Source organism: Cynocephalus volans, chromosome 7 (genome assembly GCF_027409185.1).
Source record: "Cynocephalus volans isolate mCynVol1 chromosome 7, mCynVol1.pri, whole genome shotgun sequence".
Taxonomy (NCBI): Eukaryota; Metazoa; Chordata; class Mammalia; order Dermoptera; family Cynocephalidae; genus Cynocephalus; species Cynocephalus volans.
In genome coordinates, this window is record NC_084466.1 from 18674517 (window position 1) to 18696364 (window position 21848).

General features: G+C 35.9%; 1 protein-coding gene across 1 annotated transcript in view; it reads right to left on the bottom strand.

Annotated features, from left to right (window-relative positions):
* The window catches only part of GPC6 (glypican 6), a 1160507-nt gene that overhangs the window by 535438 nt on the left and 603221 nt on the right, over positions 1–21848 (bottom strand). Inside the window, exon 3 of the mRNA XM_063102632.1 lies at positions 16695–17086. Within this exon, the coding sequence (XP_062958702.1) occupies positions 16695–17086 (392 nt within the window). The remainder of the gene's footprint in view (positions 1–16694; positions 17087–21848) is intronic.

Genomic DNA, 21848 nt, shown 5'->3' on the forward strand with positions numbered 1-21848 from the left:
ACTTTCCTAAAACCATCAGGAATTCAAGGCACTATTTACAATAAAGTGGGAGATGTTACGACCCATATGAATATGACCCTTCCCCCTCCATCCAACCATTGTCAGACTGAAAGAGAGGAAAACAGTAATGTAATGTAGTAATAATATCTATTCTATGTCTACCATACCCAAATTGCAATAGTGCTTATTCTGAGGAGTACTAAAGATGGGACGCATGTTCCTTCCTTGGGGACTAGTCTACAATCTTCAGGCTGAGGGGGCTCACCGTACAGGAAAATGTGAAAACTTTAAAGCAACAAACAAGGTGAAATCTTAATACAGATGTTCTGAAAAGAGGCTGAGTAAAAAACTGATATAGGCTGCAAGGAGCTTCTTGGAGACACATACAGGATGTGGTAATGAGTAGATTTTAGCAAGTTTTGAAGAAGGTAAGAGATGGTTTGAAAGGGAGAGGAGAGAAAGGCATGATGGGCAAAGAAAATGGCAGAGCAATGTCACAAAAACTTTCATGGGGGGAAAGGCTTGAATAAATTTGCTTGAATAAAACTAGGCATTGAATTGGGACTAATGATTCAGGGCAGCAAGATAAGTGAGAGATGGAAGATTTAAAGGCTAGGTTGCCGACTTCAGATTTGCCAATCTCTCGTAGATAGAGATCTGCCATTTCAAGTCTATGCCTAGCAGAGAGCCAACAAGTAGCAAATATTCCAAATTATTGGAGTAATTGACAAGCAATATGCTGCCAGGAATTATGAAGAGGACAGTGTTTTAATCAAAATAGTATCTGACAAAGATTTTCTTAGGATGCCCCCCCAAAAGTACAGAACCTAAAGGCTGAGAGAGCACCTTGAGGCAGCAACAGCCTATACTCGGGGAGATGAGAATTCAGATTTCAGCAGAAACTAAAGCATGGTAAGGGGAGAAATATAAATGGGAAGCAACACAGAAAGAAAATGACATGTAACAAAGCTACAAAGTGATTGTGTTGCTTGAAATTTCTAAGCTCAGTTTTCAGTAGATTCGTTTGTAGGGTTTCTGAGTACCCAAAAGGAGCAAGCTGTAGCTGCGAATGAAGACAACATAAGAATTTACATCGCTGCAGATAGAAGTCATCCACGAACTTTCTCTCTGGTAGAAATACTCTGACGTATTTGCAACATCTCGAATAGATTTTTGACTCAGCAGTGGAAAGTACAGAGAAAATGACACTGTGCAGCTGGAATTATGAGATGCTGACATTAAATTGCCTGCCCCCTGAAATTGAGTCAAAGTTGTGTTCAAAAAACTGCTAACCTAATATTCTGGGCTCTCACGAGAGAAATGATTTTAAATCTCACAATAAATCAGTTTACATATTCTAAATTAGCTTAGTGAATAGAATTATAAAATGAGTCTAAAGTCAACTCTCTATGGCACTGTAAGCTTGGGGAAAAGTTGTGTGTATCCAGAACACAGTTGCAGCTCCAGAGCCATCTACTTCTACCAGGTTGATCTGATCCTCTTTATTACAAAGGAACATCCAATAACAAATCACAATTTGCCAAGTGATATTTGAATAGCAATTATTAATATGCTCCCTCTTATGAGAAGCTCTTTCCTGATGGTGGATAACAGGCATTTTTTGTCAGCACTACTGTATCACTGCATGCACTCAGTGGTAATTCACTAAAATCATAATTTCTCAGTTTTTAAAAAACTATATGCTAACATATTTTATAAGTCAAAAAGAACCAATGCCCCAGAGGCTGTTACCTGAAAAGTACCTTGTTTACCAAAAAATTGTGAAATACCCTCAACTCTATCTGAACACAAATGAGTCATGTGGTTTTGAATCAATTAATCCACTGATGGGCTACCTTTATGAGTATTAGGATCGCCCTTTTAAGAGCTGAATATCTCACAGAGCACCCCTCCCCCATGATCACAATTGGACATTTATTTCTTTTGTTCACTGCTGAAGCTAACACCCGTAGATACTTGCCAGCTCCTTTATTAATTAGTCTCCTCCACTTCTCCACGGCAGAAAATCACAAAGCAATCCATCCATGATGATCTGCAACCTTTCTGATGCTCATTACCCTTGGGAACACCAGTAGCACCCCATACAGAACCTTAGAGGCACTATCAAGAACAAATCTCTTAATACAGCATCAATTCGTGTTATCTATATTAGAGTTCCCATCCAGGACAAAACTGCATTATGCAAAGACAGAGTACTTCTCTATTCTCCTTATAAAGGGAGGAATTATATGAATGATCAACCATGAGAGTTTAGACTTCCTGGAGTGAGTTCTTAAAATTTCTCTACCTTAAATAAAAGAATATTGCATTAAAACTATATCTCTGCACTCTCCAATTAATTAGCTGCTAGCCACACGTGGCTCCTAAACAAGTGAAATGTGGCTATTCCACACTGAGATGTGCTGTAAGTGCAAAACACACACCAAAATTTGAGGCCTTAGTATAAAAAATTAAAATATTTTATTAATAATTTTTGAATTGATTACATATTAAAAGGAGAATGTTTTGATATATTGAGTTAAATAAAATATATTATTAAGGTTAGTTTCCCCTGTTTCTTTTTACTTTAATGTATTTATAGAAAATTTTAAATTACGTACATGGCTCACCTCATAATCCTATTGAATGGCAAAGCTGTGGAACAAGAATTTTTATACTAGGTTGCTGCATTTAAAGACAAAATCTTCAATTCCATGTGAGGCATTGTGGAATTACAGCGTAGGCTTTGTGTCATTCAGCCCCAGGTTCCTTATCTAATAAGTGGGATAATAACCATACCTGTCTCATAGGTTTAATGCAAGGAATAAATGGGAATGTGAGAAAAGTGGCTGGCAAGTACTCAATAGGTGTGAGCTTCCATTTACATCAGACGGGAAGAGAATTTGATAATGGTGATGATGTTATGATGACAATAATAGAAAAAAAATTCTAGGTCTTTGTTTGCTAAGGTCCATTTTGGCAGAAGTAAACTTCTAGTTGTGTATAATATAAGGATGCTCTCGAGGACATTAAAAGGAGGAGGTCATTCTTCCCTGGTCCCAACATCACGAACAGTGGAATTTTTCCTTAGCTATTAGTTTGCTTTCATTTGATTATGGGATAGTGTTTACCTCACACTGATGGCTGAGAGAAGCTTAAAGAAGGCTTTGCAAATTCCAAGGTTAAGGAGTCAAGCAATAACTTTGACCAAGGTTCACTGAATGTGTTCCTTAAACATAGACTCTATTCTCATATTAAATACTTAGAATATTCTATACTTAAAAAAAAAAAGCTACCTACTATTTTTTTCTTGAGATATGGCTTATTTGGTTTTCACTTTTTCACTTTTGGTTAAAAAAATAGGTAGAAAAGAGCCAAGCATTATGAAGAAAAGAGCCAAGCATCATGATAGCTTCAGGGTTCGGCCACCTGCGGGAATGATCAGACCTGTGTCAAACTGGAACATGGATGCTCAAGCTAAAACAAGCTCAGTCTACTCATTCATCAATTCCAGCTGATTTTTGCTGTGCGGTCATGGGCTCAGGGTTCTTGGATCTTCCAAGAAATTGTAGAAATCTACATTTTATGTCCATCCTCCCAATTTTAAAACATTATTTAAAATCTTAAAGAATTCATGCCAAATAAAACATGTCTGTGGGCCAGTTTGGATCAAGGTCCACCACTTAGCAATCTGACTTAGATCTAGATTTTTGGCCCAATGGAAAGCTTTGTCCATGAATTTCTACTAAACATTTTTCGATCAGCTTCATTTCCACCTCCACTTTCTGTCTCCACCCTTTATTTCCCCTTTTGAAATAAAAATTGTAAGTTATGTAAGTGTCTGGAGTATGTGTAAATCAATCAGTAAATTGCAACAGTAAACACATGAGAAGGGAGTCATGGAGCTCCCATGTACCCTGGAATTCAGAGCACAAAATGAGTCAAGGTGAACATACACACACACACGCGTACATACTACTTAAGACAATTGGTTTCTTCTTTTAGTAAGAATGTCCAGGGGGTTACTATTTGTAAAGCTTCCCTAGATATATTGGCAGCAAACAAATCCCTTAGGCAATAAAGAAAATGTTTAAGAAATAGGAATATTATTCTAAAGAAATGCCATTGAAAGGAAAATGCATATGATATTATAGTGAAAAAAGCAGAATTCAATATTAAACATCCCACATTATTTGTCAATATAAAATTATTTTAGAGATACACTAGAAACACAAACTTTTGACATGAGTTATCTCTGGATAGCGAGAACTTAGGATATTTTATTCTCTTCTTTGTACTCTTCTGTATTTTCCAAAGTTTTTTTGGATGTGTATACATTGGTTTTATATTCAGGAAAAAAAAAATACACGAAAATACAATTATTTTTCTGACCAATGATAAAAAATTAATATCCAGGCAATTTAAGCTAGAGTAACAATTTTGTTTACATTTTCTTGGTAATTTAAAGGAAAAAATGTCCATTTCGTTTGGGTGATTCAAAATATTATCTCATTTCCCCAGTTCTTTTTGTCCCATAATCACACCACAAATGACAAACTATAAATTGATCAAGAAGGAGGTCTTGGATAGTGGGGAACTGAACGTTTTACAATTTATTAAACATTTGGTATAACAGACTGTTGCTAGAAAAAAACTATCACTTTCATCCTAAAAAAAAAATAATCTGCACAAATAAAATCTTTCAATCTGGATTCTATCTGTCATCCTAGCCAAAATGTCAGAGTACTTTTTTCTCCATTCCAAAAGAGATATTTCTGAAATTTTATGGAAATAGTGTCATAAATATTTTATATAGTTATCTTCTGTCTACAAATGCAGCAGGAAATCATAAGGTTCATCTTTTCAATAAAATGCTTTATTGCAAGTACAGTTGAATTCTCCTTGGCCCAGCCTCTACTTTGAGTAACAAAATCCTGAGAAGAAAAGAATGGAAACTTCCTTAGAGTGCTTAATTTTCTGCTATTTTTTAAAGCACCATAAAATCACTCACTTCTTACTAAGTGTTGTCCATGTTCATTGGAAAACAGTGAAATAAATGTTGCCTTATGTCTTGATATATTTTTAGTAAGAGAACGTGTTTTTAGAAAGCCAAGGACAAAAGTTTCAGAAATGATTATTTATAAATGAATATATTCCTTTATGGAGACACTCATAATTATATCTACTATGAAAATAGTATGCATAATAATGTTTCCATAATTAATACACTTTTATAAGTTTAAAATGTTCAATGAATAAGCTTTTTTGATTGCCAAAATCTTATACAAAATGAATGCAGAAGTTTGCCTTCCTGACTTCTTTAGATACTGTGAACTGAAGAGGATAAAATTTCCACGTAAAGTACACTACTCTATGCTAAGTATTAAATATGACAGTGGTTTTTCTGACAAGCAGCATGTTCCTGCAAGGGTGAAAATCATTCAAAAATTCTGTTTATGCAAGCTACTTAAGTGACACCTGATGTTAACGTGGAGTACCTATTGATTTAGGCTATAGTTTTACTTACATCTGAATGTCAAAGTCACCATTATCCTATTACTGACAACCTGAACTGTCCATTTTCACTCTTGGCTATCCAATTTAGACACAAGAAAGTGTAGAGTTTCAACACTGTTTGGGATGATTACAATGTTCTAAACATATATGAGATTGCACTAAATAGCGCTCATCAAGACAAAGAGGTATAATACATACAAATAAAGGGGAATGACCCTTGCTTGTAATCACAAAGATAAAAATGGAGAAAATCTAAAGAGTGTAATAATATATCCTCCATCTTTTTTATGAACAAATATCTGTATGAACTAATACCTCATTTTAAAAAATACTAGTATGCCAGACTCCCTACATAAGTCCTGCTTCACGATGTCAGCACTATTAACGCAATATATCTGTCAAACTTTATTAAAATTCTTTTTGATGTGTATCTTGGTTCATAAACCTCTACAGTGCACTGATATTGCATCAGGGAATGTCCTTGTAACACTGAATCTCTGAAGATGGGACAATAAAAGAGAAATCCTCCAAACTTTCAAGTCCGGCCTATGATATTGCACAGCCTCTATAGCCTCCTGTTAGCACTCTGAACATGCTTTTGCATGTGCAAGTAATTACAGCATGACTATTGTTCAAACCTCTTTTCACAGAACCTTCTGGTAGGAAGAGCATAAATGCATTCAGAGATAAATATCCAAGAAGAGAGGCAGTGTTGACACTGGTATAAACTGTCAAGTTCGTTCTTCTTTATGAAGCCATTTTAGAAGCAGCATTCTTTGAGTTCCAGCACTAGAGTTTTTATCCTTGGGTCTCTTGTATGTGTGTGTTATACTTTAATTGGCATATTTCACCAGTAGATGTTCTCTATTAGTAACAAAGATATCTTGTCTGCTTGTAGCACACATTTTCCACGGCTCCAGAGGAGATCCTGTACTTGTGGGGCATAGGGAAATAGCAGACATGCCAATCAAAATGAGTTTACTGAGAGCCCGTCATGGGTGTAAATAGAGAGACTATACTCCAGGGAAAAAAAGGCTAGGACAGGAAGGCACAAAAAGGGGTAAGAAGAAACTGAACAGAGAAAGATAAAATCCAAACCTACTAACGGAATCAATCAAAATATGTTCATTATTTTCCTATTCTTAACATTGTTCTAGAATAGTACATCTCAAACCATTTGTTAGAAGCTCAGATTACCTGAACAGTCTTTGGTTTATTGATTTTCCACAAATGTCATGACCTGATAGCTGATCCTCCAGAACATAGCTAATATGCAGCTCACACCATAGGAAGCTCACCATGCAAGTTCAATGACAGTCAAGGAAGAGTCCATTGATGGTTGCTTGGATTCTGGGGCAATGTGAAATTGTTATAAAAAATTTTAAAACACTTTCAATTTTTGTATTTATCTTGTTGGAAAAAGATAACCTGTTCATGGACAGGTGCCAGTCCACAGACCATGCTTTGCACACCCAGTTCTACAATGTGTAAGGGCAGAAGAGTTCATTAAAACCACCCTAATCAAACCGTGCTTTGCCAAAGTTAGTAACATACTAACAACCAAATCCAAAGATCTATTTTCTCTGCCCTTCTAACTTAATTATCTGCAGTAGTTGATGCTATCAATGATCCTATCTCTTGAATTCTCTCTTTACTTTCAGGGCAACATACTTTTATAGTTCTTCTCTAGTTCTCCTTTTTCTAGTCCTTCTCTAGTTCTCCTTTTTCTAGTTCTAGTTTTCTTCCTTTTCTGAATCCTCTTTACATACATACACTCTCTGGTGTTTCATCTGATCCTGTTCTCTTCTTTCTCTAGCTAAATGTTACCACTCTTTGCCAACAAACCTTTTCATGTTGGTGATTCTCAGCAGGCAGACAACTGTTACCAAATGGGAATAAACTGTGTGCCAGGAACAGTGGTGAATGCCAGGGATAGAACCTGAAAAGGCAGCACCATTGCTGCTGCTCTGGAGGGTCTTTGTCGGTCCTTCCAGATGTGCTCTCTACTCTGCTCCACATTGCAGTGACTCAGGTCTCACCACCTCTCATCTGATCAATTACAACAGTTTCCCATCACAGCACCTGCCATCAATCTTTTCCAATCCAGTTAATCATCTCCATGGACGATCTTTTTTAAGTAAGAATATGATCACATGTTTGTCTTTTGAAAAATTTCAGCTTGTAGCCCTTGTTTATGCAAAGCCCTTCAAATTCATTAACTTAAAATATAATGCCCAGATGACACAATTCAAACCTACGTCTTTGCCTCATCTCCAAAAACTGATGACCTTTCATGATTCGTGCCTTGTCTGTGCTGGGCCTCTGGCAAGCATGTGAGACCCTATATTTCTCTCTATGAGACACTATTCATTTAAGTTCAAGTCTGACTATTGCCTGCTCGAAGGTGCCTTCTCCAATTTCCCAAGGCATGTGCTTGTGTTTCTCTCGGTTCACACAGTATTTTATCCACACTTCCATCATTACCCTGATTATCTGCACTACACTTGAACTTTTTATACCTCTATCTCTTCTGGATAGACTGTGATTTCCTCAAAAACAATGCCATTCATTATTATCTCTTCCGTTTCTTATAAAACAGTGCCCGGCAGTAGGTATACAGCACGTTGTCCCTCAAAAATACTGGAATGCTTCTATCCACAAAAGTTTAGTTTTTAATTATGCAGGCAGAATAGACATGCACAAAGTCATCAGTGAAAGAGACAGTTTTCATCCAAGGGTTCAGTTTAGGTCTCTAGCTTTATCTCCTTCTATTCATTGCTTTGTACTTTATGCCTCAGAAACGGCAGGTGCTGGTAGCTCCCTGCAGACATCATTTGGTTTCACATCTCTGCACTTCTGCTCAGTTGTTGCCTCTGCCTGAAACATCCTTCATCATGAGGTTCCCTTATCATCTGCCCAAGACCCATGCATCCTTCAACACATGGTGCAAGTATAGATAACCCTAAGAGTTTACCTGAACCCCAAGATTAAGCTAGGTGTCTCTCCCCTCTGTTCCTGAAACGTTTATTGCACGATTTCTCTCATTACATACCGGTATTATTTGCTTCTGCTTCTCTGCCCAATTAGTATTTGCAAATACTTTAACTTGTTTAGTCTTTGTATTTCAAGAACTCACCAACAGTACTTGACATACAAAACACAATGAACAAATGTTTACTGATCAAGACTGAGCTAAATCTCCACATGGCTCTATTTTTACAAGGAACCACATTTGGGTCAGATGAGTGTAGGATTATTATAACCACCCATCCAAAACTGTAAGAAACAGAAGATTATAGCTGATAGGCACAATATAGTCAGACTGTGGTTCCCAAATTTTTTCTAGCCATGGTATATTTTGACAGGGATCAGAAACCCCTTAACTTCTCCTTTTGATATGAATAAAACTTCAAAGTTGGATTCAGTGAGGAGAAAGGTGCTCGCTTTAATGGAATTCCGATAGGTACTATAATTTTAAAATAAAATAGTATAACTGAGGCATAGGACGAGCCTGGAGAAAATTATTCTAAATGAAACAACCCAGGTACAGAAAGAGAAATACCTCATGGTCTCACTCATAACTGGAGCTGAATCCATAAATAAACAAATGAACAATAAAGAGAGACAGAGAGAAAGAAAGAAACAATAATGACAGTAATATGTTGAACTTTTAGAAAACTAGAGGTAGAAAAGAGGAACAGAGGGAGAGAGGGAAGGTGGGCTAATGAGGAGTTGATCAATGGACACAAAGAATGATTGTATATGGTAATGATGAATAAGCTAACTATACTGATCTAACCACCCCACATTCTACGCAATTATTGAAAATCAATGTTGTATCTCACATGTACGTATAATAAAAAATAAATAAAAAGGGAAAAAAGGAAAAGAAACAGATGCAAGCTGCAAAATCACAAGAAGAAAGAATACACAATAGCTTGTAATTTTTTGGAAATAAATGACATTCTTTTCCTTGGTTTTTACCCTCTTCTTAAACATTTTTCAAATTTATATACCTATACTGTACATTTTGCAAGAGAACTTCAAATTAATAAAAATGATTTTAATGATTTTAATAAAAGCAATCAAATTTTTTTGATCAATTTTTCTCTTACTTCTGTAGACTCAACTGTGATGCATCCCACAAGCTATTCTGGAAGGAAAAAGATTCTTTTCTTTTTCTGACACCTGAACGTCCTTATACTCTTCTGATTTCCAGTGCTTATAGCATGATACTGAGACTGTGGTAAAAGTCCTACATTTTCAATGATTCATATTAATAAGCTATTTTTGTTGTTACAGTTCCTAGTACTAATATCATTTTCTTGCTATTTACATCATGAAATTATTTATGTACCAACTGCAAAGTACTTTCTAAATATAATACAATGTCCACATCACCATCATAAGGCAGCAGACATAGATTGTTTATGCTGACTTAAAAGTTGTAACCATAGAAGCATTATTGATAATTTTAAAAGGCTTACCTATTCTTCTTAACACTGTAATTGTTGAAATAATGTACATTGAGTAATCATCAGTTACAAAAGAGAATACACAAACCACAGAAGAACTATAAAGAGGATTCATTCACCTAAGGCCTTTTTGTGGTTCTTTTCATTTCTGGATTCCTCTACAAAAATTAACTACAATCAAAAAAATCACTATAGAAGGAACAAAACTAATAAGATAGATACAATAGGTGGTTTTACTTTATATCTTAAATTCTTTCCCCCAAACAAAAAGCTAAATCAAATACCATTTCTCCTATCAATTGAATACATGGTAAATTAATCAGAATGGTTTTCCATTGTGATCAGAGAATGCTTTAAATGGAGGCACTTCATAGCCTTCATTCCATCAAATTTGATGATAAATTTTTTCAGCCTTATAGGGCATCAACCACATTTATAGAAAATTGATTGTGTTTATTGCTTTCTAGGCACAAGTTGCTTCTAGGCAAACCTGTTTACTCAGGTGGATGAACCATTTAAGAGGTTCTTTGTGCAAAACACCATTCTGCAAATAGGGAAAGTTTGACTTCATTTTTTCCAATCTGGATTCCCTTTATTTCTTTCTCTTGCCTGATTGCTCTGGCTCATACCTCCAGTACTACATTAAATAGAAGTGGTGACAATCCTGAACAACAAAAAAATAAAGTTGGAGGCATAAAACTACCTGACTTTGAATTATTCTACAAAGCTATTGTAACCAAAACAGCATGGCACTGGTATAAAAATAGACATTCAGACCAGTGAAGTAGAATTGAGAACCCAGAAATTATTTCTCAGGCTTACAGCCATCAGATATTGGACAAGGGTAACAAAAATCTACATTGGGGAAAAGACTGCCTCTTCAACAAGTGGTTCTGGGAAAACTGGATATTCATATGCAGAAGAATGAAACTAGATATGCATCTCTCACCATACACCAAAATCAACTCAAAATGGATTAAAGACTTAAGTATAAGACCTGAAACTGTTAAATTACTAAGGCAAAATATAGGTGAAACACTTCAGCAACTAGGTCTCGGCACAGACTTTATGAACATGAGCCTGAAAGCACAATCCTTAAAAAAATAACAACAAAAAACAAATTGGACTATATTAAACTAAAAAGCTTCTGCACAGCAAAGGAAACAATTAACAGAGTGAAATCACAACATACAGAGTGGGAGAAAATTTTTGCTAACTATGCATCTGACAAAGGATTAATATCCATTATATAAAAGGAACTCAAGCAATTATACAGTAAAAAACCAAATAGCCCATTTAAAAAATGGGCAAAGTAGCTGAATAGACATTTTTCAAAGTAAGACATACAAATGGCCAACAGGTACATGAATAAATGCTCAATATCAGTAGTCATCAGGGAAATGCAAATTAAAACCACAATGAAATACCACTTCACCCCTGTTAGACTGGCTATAATAAAAAGACGGTGAATAACAAATGCTGGCGAGGGTGTGGAGAGAACACAACACTCCTACACTGTTGGTGGGACTGTAAATTAGTACAACCACTATGGAAAACAGTATAGAGGTTTCTCAAACAACTATAGATAGATCTTCCATACAATCCAGCAGTCCCACTTCTCGGTATATACCCAGAGAGATGGAAATCATCATGTGGAAGGGATACCTGCACTCCCATGTTCATTGCAGCTCTGTTTACAATAGCCAAGACATGGAACCAACCTAAATTGTCCATTGAGGGATGACTGGATAAGAAAATTGTGGTATATATACATCATAGAATACTACTCTGCCATAAAAAAGAATAAAATACTCCCACTTGCAACAACATGGATAAGCCTGGAGAAACTTATGTTGAGTGAAACAAGCAAAGCACAGAGGGATAAATAGCACATGTACTAACTCATATGTGGGAGCTAAGAGAGAAAGAAGGAAGGAAGAAAGACCACAGTAGTGTGTTGGACTTGTAGAAGGAGAGGTCATTCCTTGGGCTACAAAGTGGAGTGGGGAGAAAAGGGGGAGGAAGACGGATGTTGGGGATAATTGGGTGGGGGACATGGGATACAAATGCAATTTGGGGTAATGGATATGCTGCCAGTATGAATCTGGCCCTCACATCATGGGCACAAGGGGTGACAATCAGCTTTGTATGTCATGAGTATTCATAACCAATAAAAAAAGAAAATTAAAAAATAACACCATTCTGTGTAGCAGACATAAGTGGATGTCTGTTGATGAAAAATTCTCATCTTACTGAAGACTAAAAGTCAGACTTTGTTTTCAAAGTCATGATCCACAAGGAAGAAGGATTTGAGAGAGAGAGAGAGAGGGAGGGGGGTAGAGAGAGAGAGAGAGAGAGAGAGAGAGAGAAGGAACAGTACTTGTCAATAGCTCATGTTGTTTGGATCCCAGCTCTGCTACCCACACAATTTGCCTGCAATGAATCAATGAAATGATTTGTATGATTGAAGTAACTGCTCTTGACACAATTTACAGAGTTTACTCATAGAAGTCACTTTTATTAAAGCAAAAGGTATGAAAATCATGTCTTAGTGTAAATGGGACCATGATGGAGAAGTGAATTTTCCACATTTGTCTGTGATGAATAATTGAAGCTTAGTTTAGCAGACAATCTGTTAACACCTCTTTATGAAGCCCTCTATCTGCTCTTCCCAACGTATGACAGGCCTTTAGAGTGACTGTTGGCATCCACAATTCCACTCACTAATGAATGTATATAATGGGATAAGGGGGGTCTTTTAATAAAGGGACAGCACTAAAACATAGTTTGGATCCATTCTCTCAAAGCTACTACATTATCAAAATTTGCTTTTTTGTTCATTTTTAGAGCTTTGCCTTCCATGCCTATCTGACATCATTTAGCACAACACAAAGCATGGAAAGTGACTGGTTGGCAAGTTGATAAACAGCAGTTAAGTCTTGTGAAGAGCTGAGGGTAACTCAGAGACACAATCATAGCTACACATGTAAAAAGAATCATGGGTAGACAATGGTAAAGTCTTTCTTCACCTTAATTTCTTTCATTAAAAAAAACTTACATGCATGTGTGCATGCATGATCATATGCATGCACATGCACTCATGCATGCATGCACACATACAGCTCCTGACTTAAGAAATAGTATGTTTTCAGTAAATTTGGAAACCCTGTGTATACTTCTTTAATGGCATCTCCAAACCTCAACCCCAGTGGTAACCACCATCTGATTTACGTGTTTATCATTCTCTAAATTTTCTTTAGAGTTTTACTACTTATATTTTTATTCCTAAATAACGTATTGCTTAGTTTTGCATTTTTTGAACCTTATATAAATGATATATATTCTCTAATGATTTGATATTTTTCTCTCAAAATGAGTGTTGTGTTTAACCTATGAATATGGCTGTAGTTCACTTATTTTCTATGTTCCATAGGAATTCACGGTGTGAAGATTTCACCATTTATGCAAATGGAACATCTGTGATATTTCCACTTTTTATGTGATGGTAAACAACACTGCTATAAACATTCTTCTACACGTTTACTTGTACACATGTGTAACAGTTTCCCCAGGGATGGAATTGCAGTTTTAGGATATGCATGTCTTTAACAACACAGGTATTTTTCAAATCGTTATTTACACTTCCATTGGCAAAGTATAAAAGTTCCTGATACTCCACATTTTGCCAACACTTGGGATGCTCAAAAATGGTCATTCACACAGAAAATAAATGCTGGTTCACTGACCACAGATATTCACTCCAGAATTATATAATGCTTCTAAGAGTCAGAGCTTTAGCTATAGTTACTTAAAATGAACCTGCTTCATCCAAAGGCTAGGAAAAGACAGTGTTTGTATGCATAAGATGGCAAGCATAAGTTTTAAAAAATAATTCTGCTTATGTTTACAAATTAATCTTCCATTTTTCTGGTAAGAAAATTCCTTATAATGTTATGTCAAAACATTTGTGTTAAACTGCTGAGTTTTGCCAAAGAGGTAAATTTTCCAGTCAAAATAGTTAATTAGAAACTATTAATGATGTCTTCCAAGATTTAAGAAGTCACTGTAAGTAAGGAGAGAAACCAAAGGGAAAAAAAAATCCCCAAACGAGGACGTGGAAGATAAGCTATTTTGTCGATCTCCATTTAGGATTTTTTTCCTTGAATTTTCTAACTCTTCTGCCATCATTTCACCAACTCTAAATCACTCAATTAATAGGTCCACAGGGAGGCTTCAGATTTACGAAGGGCTTAAACCTCAAACACAACTCTTGCTTTTCTTCTTAATATATTTAGTCCTTGTAATATTTTATTCTTATTTAAAAAAGTAGTTTGGGTGAGAAAATCATCATAGCACTGGTAGATACATATCTGGTTTAGTCAGCTACAGATCATCCGGTAATCATTAGGCAAGAAAATTCATTGGCAAAATACTTAAATCCCTGAGTCATAAATTATTGGAGAAAAAATTGCTCAGCTTCTTTTAAACCAAGGCTATCTATCTATATCTATATCTATCTGTCTATTTATCTATCTCCAAAAGGCAAATGTCAGTGTAGGATTTATCAGTTTAGTTGATTAAGGCTAATGAAACTCAGGTAAAACAAGCCAATATCTGCATTAAAAAAGTTAACTGTTCATGGCTACATGACCTACAAACTATATTCCACACCCACAGCAGTTGTTCTGTAATTGAATGCTGATCATGAAGGAACCAGGGGAGGAAAAAATATGGGGCAGAATACATTCCTTACTACTTCTGGAAAAAAATTAAAGGTCATACTCTACTGATGGTTGGCCCCTGATGTCAACCTTCACCATGAAGAGGAGCATGTAAGACTTTGGTAGACAAAGACCTCAGAAAGAGACAGTCAGGGAACGACCAAGGGAGGCCCCATCTCTGAGCAGTTGTTAATGCCATCCTCTGATAAACAGGACCAAGAGTCAGCAGCAACCTACCCTGTGGCTTTGTAGACACTTTGCTAGAAAATATTCTCTTATCCTTCTGGAACCTCCCCAGATCATGATATATGCATCTAAACATTCACACTCAGGCAGAATCAATATAAACAATCAGGAACGTTGCATGTATCAATCCGTGCTTTGAATTTCTTACCTCATGTTTCTGAAAAGCTGACTGCATGTTTCATTCTTCAACAAAAGCAAAGGCTTCAATTTGAAGTCTACATCACTAAACTTATTCTTTAACTTATTAAATTAAATTAATTGAACTTATTTTTTACAGCAAAATCTATCTGCTCAAGAAAATATGGTACACATATTTATTTTTTATACTTATTCATATTTTACCAAATGTCCTTGGGTGATCATATATCCTCTTGCTGTTCCACCTGGCTGATTCCTTTTTAGTAATCCACGTTTGGTGCTCTAGTTCCTTGGGTATCTAAAACATTGTTGATATTTAATACAAAACATTTTTAAAAGATCAGAATAATATGCCCTTTTTATTATTAAATCCCTTGTAATTATTTCCCTTGGAGCCTTCTGGCAAATAATTCTTTGGATGCTCAAATAAATTTTTAGGAATTGATAATTTAAAAAAAACGGCTGCTGTGAATTTTACCAATAGTGCCATAGAGAAATATTTTTAAGGGCATAGATAGTCTTTATGCCAAGATGTATATATTGAGAAGATCAAAGTAGAAAAACAAAAACATAGAAGGACAGTATCAATAGTTATGAAAACTTGTATGGCTTGTCAGCACAGCCCTGAAATAGAAAAGTGACGCTTGGCAATAATTTTTGTACAAGTATATTTTCTTTGGGTGATATAATACCACATTCTTGTTATGTATTGTTTATAACTTTACTTCTTAAAGTAATTATCTGTCAGTTTATTTGTAGACTGACCTCATAAATGGGCAGGTCCATCTCAGAAGAGCAGTTAAATGTCAGGCAAGCACTTAAACAAAGGCGGAGATCCTCTACACAGGAAATACTCAATGTTTAAAGACAGCAGTGGAGAATAATCCCTTGCATTAAAGGTTTAGAGACATTATCCTCAAGGAAAGGCCCCAAAGTGGATTAGTGATTTATCTTTTTCGTAAGCCCAACACAATACACGGCATGGAATTACAAAGGTAATGGATAACAAAAGGAATTCTCTGCCAGGATCTGTACTCAGCATTCATTAGTTCTCCCTAATCCAGTTCTACAGGTGTCAGCAAAAGGCTCTTCCTTCGCTGTTAAGGAATGTGGCCACTTTGACACATGTGATAAAGAAGAAATTCCAGGTTCTGCTGTCCTGAACAACAACTTGCTTCTGCTTGCAAGACCAATGGAGACTATCACCTTGACTTCCTAGAGGATTATAACTGCTGAATGGACTGTTTTATGAGTATTTATCATCCTTAAAACTCTGACCACAAATGCCAAGTGATCATAGTTCCAAGACACCTGTTTTCACACCATTCCTACTAAAAGCTTCTCTGTTATATTGCTGATAAATATTGACCTTGTTTTCCAAATTGTATAGAAATGCTTGAAATCTTGTTTTCTCTCACACAAAGCAAGGAAACAAACAAACAAACAAACAGAATTAAGCTGTGACATTTAGCTGATTTGTCTAAGAGCAAGAAGTAAGAATTTTTACCAGTTTTTTGTTTTGTTTTTGGTAAACATTGGTTTTCAAAACAGAGTAAAAGAGGAAGAACAATTAGAAACGCAGTACATTTTCAATTACCTTGGAAACTCGGTTGGCAACTTCTCTGCCCACAGTGAGGCCTTGGACAAAGGTCCGAGCAGCAATGAAGGCGCGGGTGACCTGAATCTTCAGTTTCCGGGGCACATCTCCAAACGGCTTCAGCTGGTCTGTGTATTTGCTCACACATTCCAGGTAGTCCTCGCTGAAGTGATACTGAGGATTTATCAGCTGAAACATCCGCTCCAGCAGACGAGCCCAGAAGTCATTGAGCATCTCCTCCAGATTCACATTGCCCCCTGTGTAGTATCTTTTCAGCTCTGTGAAGAGGTCCTGGAACACTTCTGAGTTCTGCATGTACAGCATTCCATAGGTCCGTACAAACATATCATTTAGTGACTTTTCTGCATTCTCCAGGAGCTCTCGAAAAAATTCTGCAGATAAAACAAGAAAGCAGACAAACATTAATAAGATCGAGAAAGCTCAAGACATCTACTTACCTTAAACATAACTGCTTTTAATATGGCATTTCATAGAAAAATGATATCCTGTGATTAAGGTATTAATAGACCAACAAAAACAACATTTTAAATGAGATTTGACTTACATCTATGATCTTCTATGAATCAGAGAAAACAGAAGACCCTATGATTTCCATTTGAAAGAACATCCATTAGCATTAGGAGTTTACCATTTAATAATCCTCCAAAAAAGCTCAGTTTTTAAAAAACGTATGTTAGATTTTTAAAAAATCCTATGGTTTGATATAAACTCAAATCAAAATATGTTGCAAATATAATGTGTGAATTATAGTCACTAACACAGTAACAAATGCATACTGATAAAAACATTTGCCTCAGCCTATTTACTGATTTGTCCCAACACTAAATTCAATTACATTGCTTTTAGTTGGAATAGTTCATAAATGGGATGCTCAAATTAATGTAACATTTTGGACTCTTTCTAGTTTCTATATATAGTAATCAATTAGCAATGTTCAGAGACTCATAATTCAATTAAATTCACTGAATACTAATGCTATAACGAACATAATTTAGGCGGCCATAATGAGTCAGAAAGCCATAAAGTATCTCAGATTATCATTAGAAATATAAACTACCATTTTATAGAACTTGAATAAAATACTGCCAGTTAGGCTTTCTGGTTAAGAGGTTCTAAATGAAAAAGTGGGTGGTATACAAATGAACTTTTCCATCCTGCAACAGCAATTGAGTGTTACTCTGATTGCTTATCGGATGCAAAAAATAAGACAGAAATTAAAGCCATTGGGTACCATTAGCCACATTGGCCTTCACATTAGGCTCCCTCAAGAGATACCTTGTGTTTGTAGGGCACCTATCCATTTGCACAGATGAGCCTGGGAAGAAAGCTCAAGTTGTATCCCATTTGGAGAATGTAAATTGGTTGAGGAAAAAGCTAAGGAAAGATAATACTTCTGAGTTTATCAATACAAGTTCCCAGAAACAGATTGATTCTGTTTTATCTCTTCATAGTTCTCTTTTATTCCCTGAACCTATGTCTCTTCATCCTGGACATTACAAGGACTCCAAGTAGGAATTAAAAAAAGAAAACTTTTCTCCTTTCCGGAGCCCTGGGTTTTTTTTGTTGTTGTTGTTGTTTTACCCTAATGCACAGAAGGATAAATCCCTCTCCATAGAGTCCATGGAAGCTATTTTGTGCTTTCTCAGAAGTTGGCAGAAGAAGCATTTGGTTTAGCTACTTCAGTTTAGATTAAAATACAATTGAACCATTGTCTTGACAATTAAATGGTGTCTATAATAATAACTATTTTATATTTGCTTTCAAATAAGACCAAAGCAACAAGCTTAAAAAGGATTCTGTTCACTTGTTTACCCTCTTACTACAAAAGAATACACTTTTTTCCTTTTTTTCTTTTCTTTTTATTGTAACAAAGTTGATTATACATAACAGTGGGGTACAGAGTTGAACATCAGTACCCAGGTGCAGTATGTGATGCTCACATTGGAATAATTATTATATTCAGTAGTACACACTATCATTGCTATTCGTGGCCCTTTACCCGTTCCTCCTTCCCCCACCTCCCTTCCCACTTCTTGTAACCACAGTTTTCCTTTTGAAAGTTCAGTGTATTATTGGGAATGTTGTATCTTTCTTTCTTTCTTTTATTTATATGTTTATGATTTTAGCTCCCACTTCTGAGTGAAAACACATGGTATTTCTCTTTCTGTGCCTGGCTTATTTCACTTAATATGATTTTCCTAAGTTCATCCACACTGCTGTGAATGACAGTATTTCATGTATTTTTATGTCAGGGTAGTATTCCATTGTTTAGATATACCACATTTTCCTCATCCAGTCATCTGATGATGGACATTAAGGTAGGTTCTAACTCTTGGCCAATGTAAACAGAGCTGCGATAAACATGGGACTGCAGGTATCTCTTTGACATGAAGTTCTCCATTCCTTTGGGTACACACCCAGCAGTGGAATTGCTGCATCATAGGGCAGTTCTATCTGAAGTTGTTTAGGGAATCTCCATACCGTTTTCCATATGGCTGCACCAATTTTACAGTGCCACCAGCAGTGTAGGAGGGGTCCCTTTTCTCTGCATCCCTGCCAGCATTTGTTGTTTTCCATCTTTTTGATGATAGCCAGTCTAACCGTGGTGAGATGGTATCTTAATGTGGTTTTGACTTGCATTTTCCTGATGCTGAGTGATGTTGAGAATTTTTTCATTTGTCTGTTGGCCATTTCGTTTTTTCTTCAATATAGAAATTCTGCTGCTACAGTGGCAGCAAAAACTTTAGGATTATCTAAAAGACATTACTTATAAACCCTGTGTAATTTTGTTCAAGTCACCAAATATTTCTTATTTTTATTTTTCCCAAAAGTAAACTCAGGTTAAATATTATTAAATCTCTCTAATCTTCAAAGATTCAGTAAAGAAAATGAGTGTTGAAGCAGATAGGGAAAAATTTTCAAAATTGTCAAAGATCAATTTATCAAAATATTTATGTGTACTATATGTTGATGTTATTTATGATTTTACGAAATCAAGAGCATTTCAAAATTTTTTCAGAAATATTTGTTACCTAGTTTGTTCTAAAATAGAAACCATATTCAATTAATATTAATACCAAGGTATAAAAGCATCGTAAGTAGAACTTTTCAATCTTGAAACCAGGAATGAAAATAGCTTGGTCTTGCTGATACAGAAAGGCAAAAAGTGTTGCAGATCCTGAAAAAACATAAGAATGGAAAACCACTGAATTGAAAAATAGTAATAGAATGAGACTGGAAAGTGGATTCTAATCATGAGCTCCAGACAACCTATTAATTTATCTCCTTTTTGAGGTCAATTGTTTTGCTGGACAAAGGAATTAAAGATTAATTTATTGAATACAGAGTACTGCCTTCAGCAATGAATAGTCAGTAATCAATAGTGTGGTCTGGGTTTGAAAGGAGCTAAAAAAAAAAAGAGAGAGAGAGAAAAAAAAATCTTCTGGTCTTCATTGCTCTCCAAAGATTTGAGGTATAAGTGTTTGTCTCTAGGGATAAATATTCTTATTTTTTCTTATACCGAGGATAATATTCCTTAGACTTACCCCTTTCTGACATGGGGACTCTGAAGTATTATTGGGCTTATGCCCACTTTGAAGGTGAATGGTTAAAATCAGATTTCCCACTCACTGTGTCTTGCAGTTTGTTTTCTTATGTCTAAATTAGTAATCATGATTGAATATAGAAATCAAGTTATAATAGTTCAACAAATATGGCTCAAGAAACACAACATTAGATTCCAAGCATACCTTTTTGTCTAAGGGTGTGCCAGTGTCTCAGAAGTTTGCTATTAGCTTAACTAGTCCTCAAAAGTCATTATTATTCCTTGTTCAAAATCATTATTTGGTTTACTGATCTCATAGACAAAGTTAATATTCGGTATTGAAAGAAGCTAATGTATCAGCCGATTATGACAAATGTTGTTACCTTAGGGTACATTGATCTTAGATCTGATGAAAAATGGAGATCCAAGGTACTGAGGCAAAACTAATGTCTTCCAAAATAAGTATGCTCGCTCCATTTTCGGCATGCCTATAGACTTCCACCTTTTGAAGGTTGACTCTGAACGCAGTATATTATGCTTGAATGAAAATTGTTTCTCAGCAAACCAAACAAGATGGAAATTTGGAAGACAGTTATTGGAACTATTTTGCTGATGTAGTATTATGTCCAAACAGCATCAGAGAGAACAAAACTCATGAGCAATATAAGAAAAAGCAGTCTCAATCTAACCATTTGTTTAATTGGAGAAGGCAAAGCTCACATTGAATAAAACCTTCAGTCAACAAAACTCTCTTCTGCAAGAAACAGTTTGGCAGAAAGAAATGCTATTTGATTATTTTTTTCTTCTCCAATCACAAAATATACATCAAAGGTGGTTGCTTAGGGCTCAGTTATGCTTCATAGGTGCACAAAAAAACTTTTCCAGCCAGCATTAGCCTCTGGGAAGATTTTATTCATCTAAAGGGGAGATCTCAATGCAAACATCTGTTTGCTGTGGGGCAGGCTGCCTCTAGTGTGAGAACTATGTTGTAGATAAAAACCACCACTGTTCCAAAAGCAAAAAGAAGGCCTGTGTAATGCTGTCTGATCTCTTGGAGATGCCTCTTAAGGGGCAAAAATCAACTCCTAGGAGCCAAGAGGTGCCCTACGGATATCTGAGAAAGGCTCCCAGTGAAGTCTCCGGATGAATGGCTTGAAATTAGAGGCCCACAGCTCCAAAAGAAAGGGCAAGAAAGAGAAGAAAGTCAGACTAGAAGCTCTCTAGGAATTTTCAGTCTACATGAAACAGCAAAATCTTTTCTTGTTCAAGCCAGACACGTTGTCTCTTTAACACCGCTGTGAATAAACATATTCTGTGGTAAACTGGGCATGGAGATTGGATCCAGCACTGTCTTATTCTACCCTCATGCTCTCCAAAACACTTCTCATTGAAAGCTGGTTTAAAATGAATGTTTCGGCATGGTGGTGTAAATCTATGTAATTACAGGACCCTATGAGTGAAGATCTTTGTTTATTAGTCATTGGAGATTATATCTATACCTAATTATACTTAGCATTTGTCCTACCATGTGTGACAGGTGTGCTAAATTTACTTCCTTAAACTCCAAATCACACACATGAGTGTGTAAG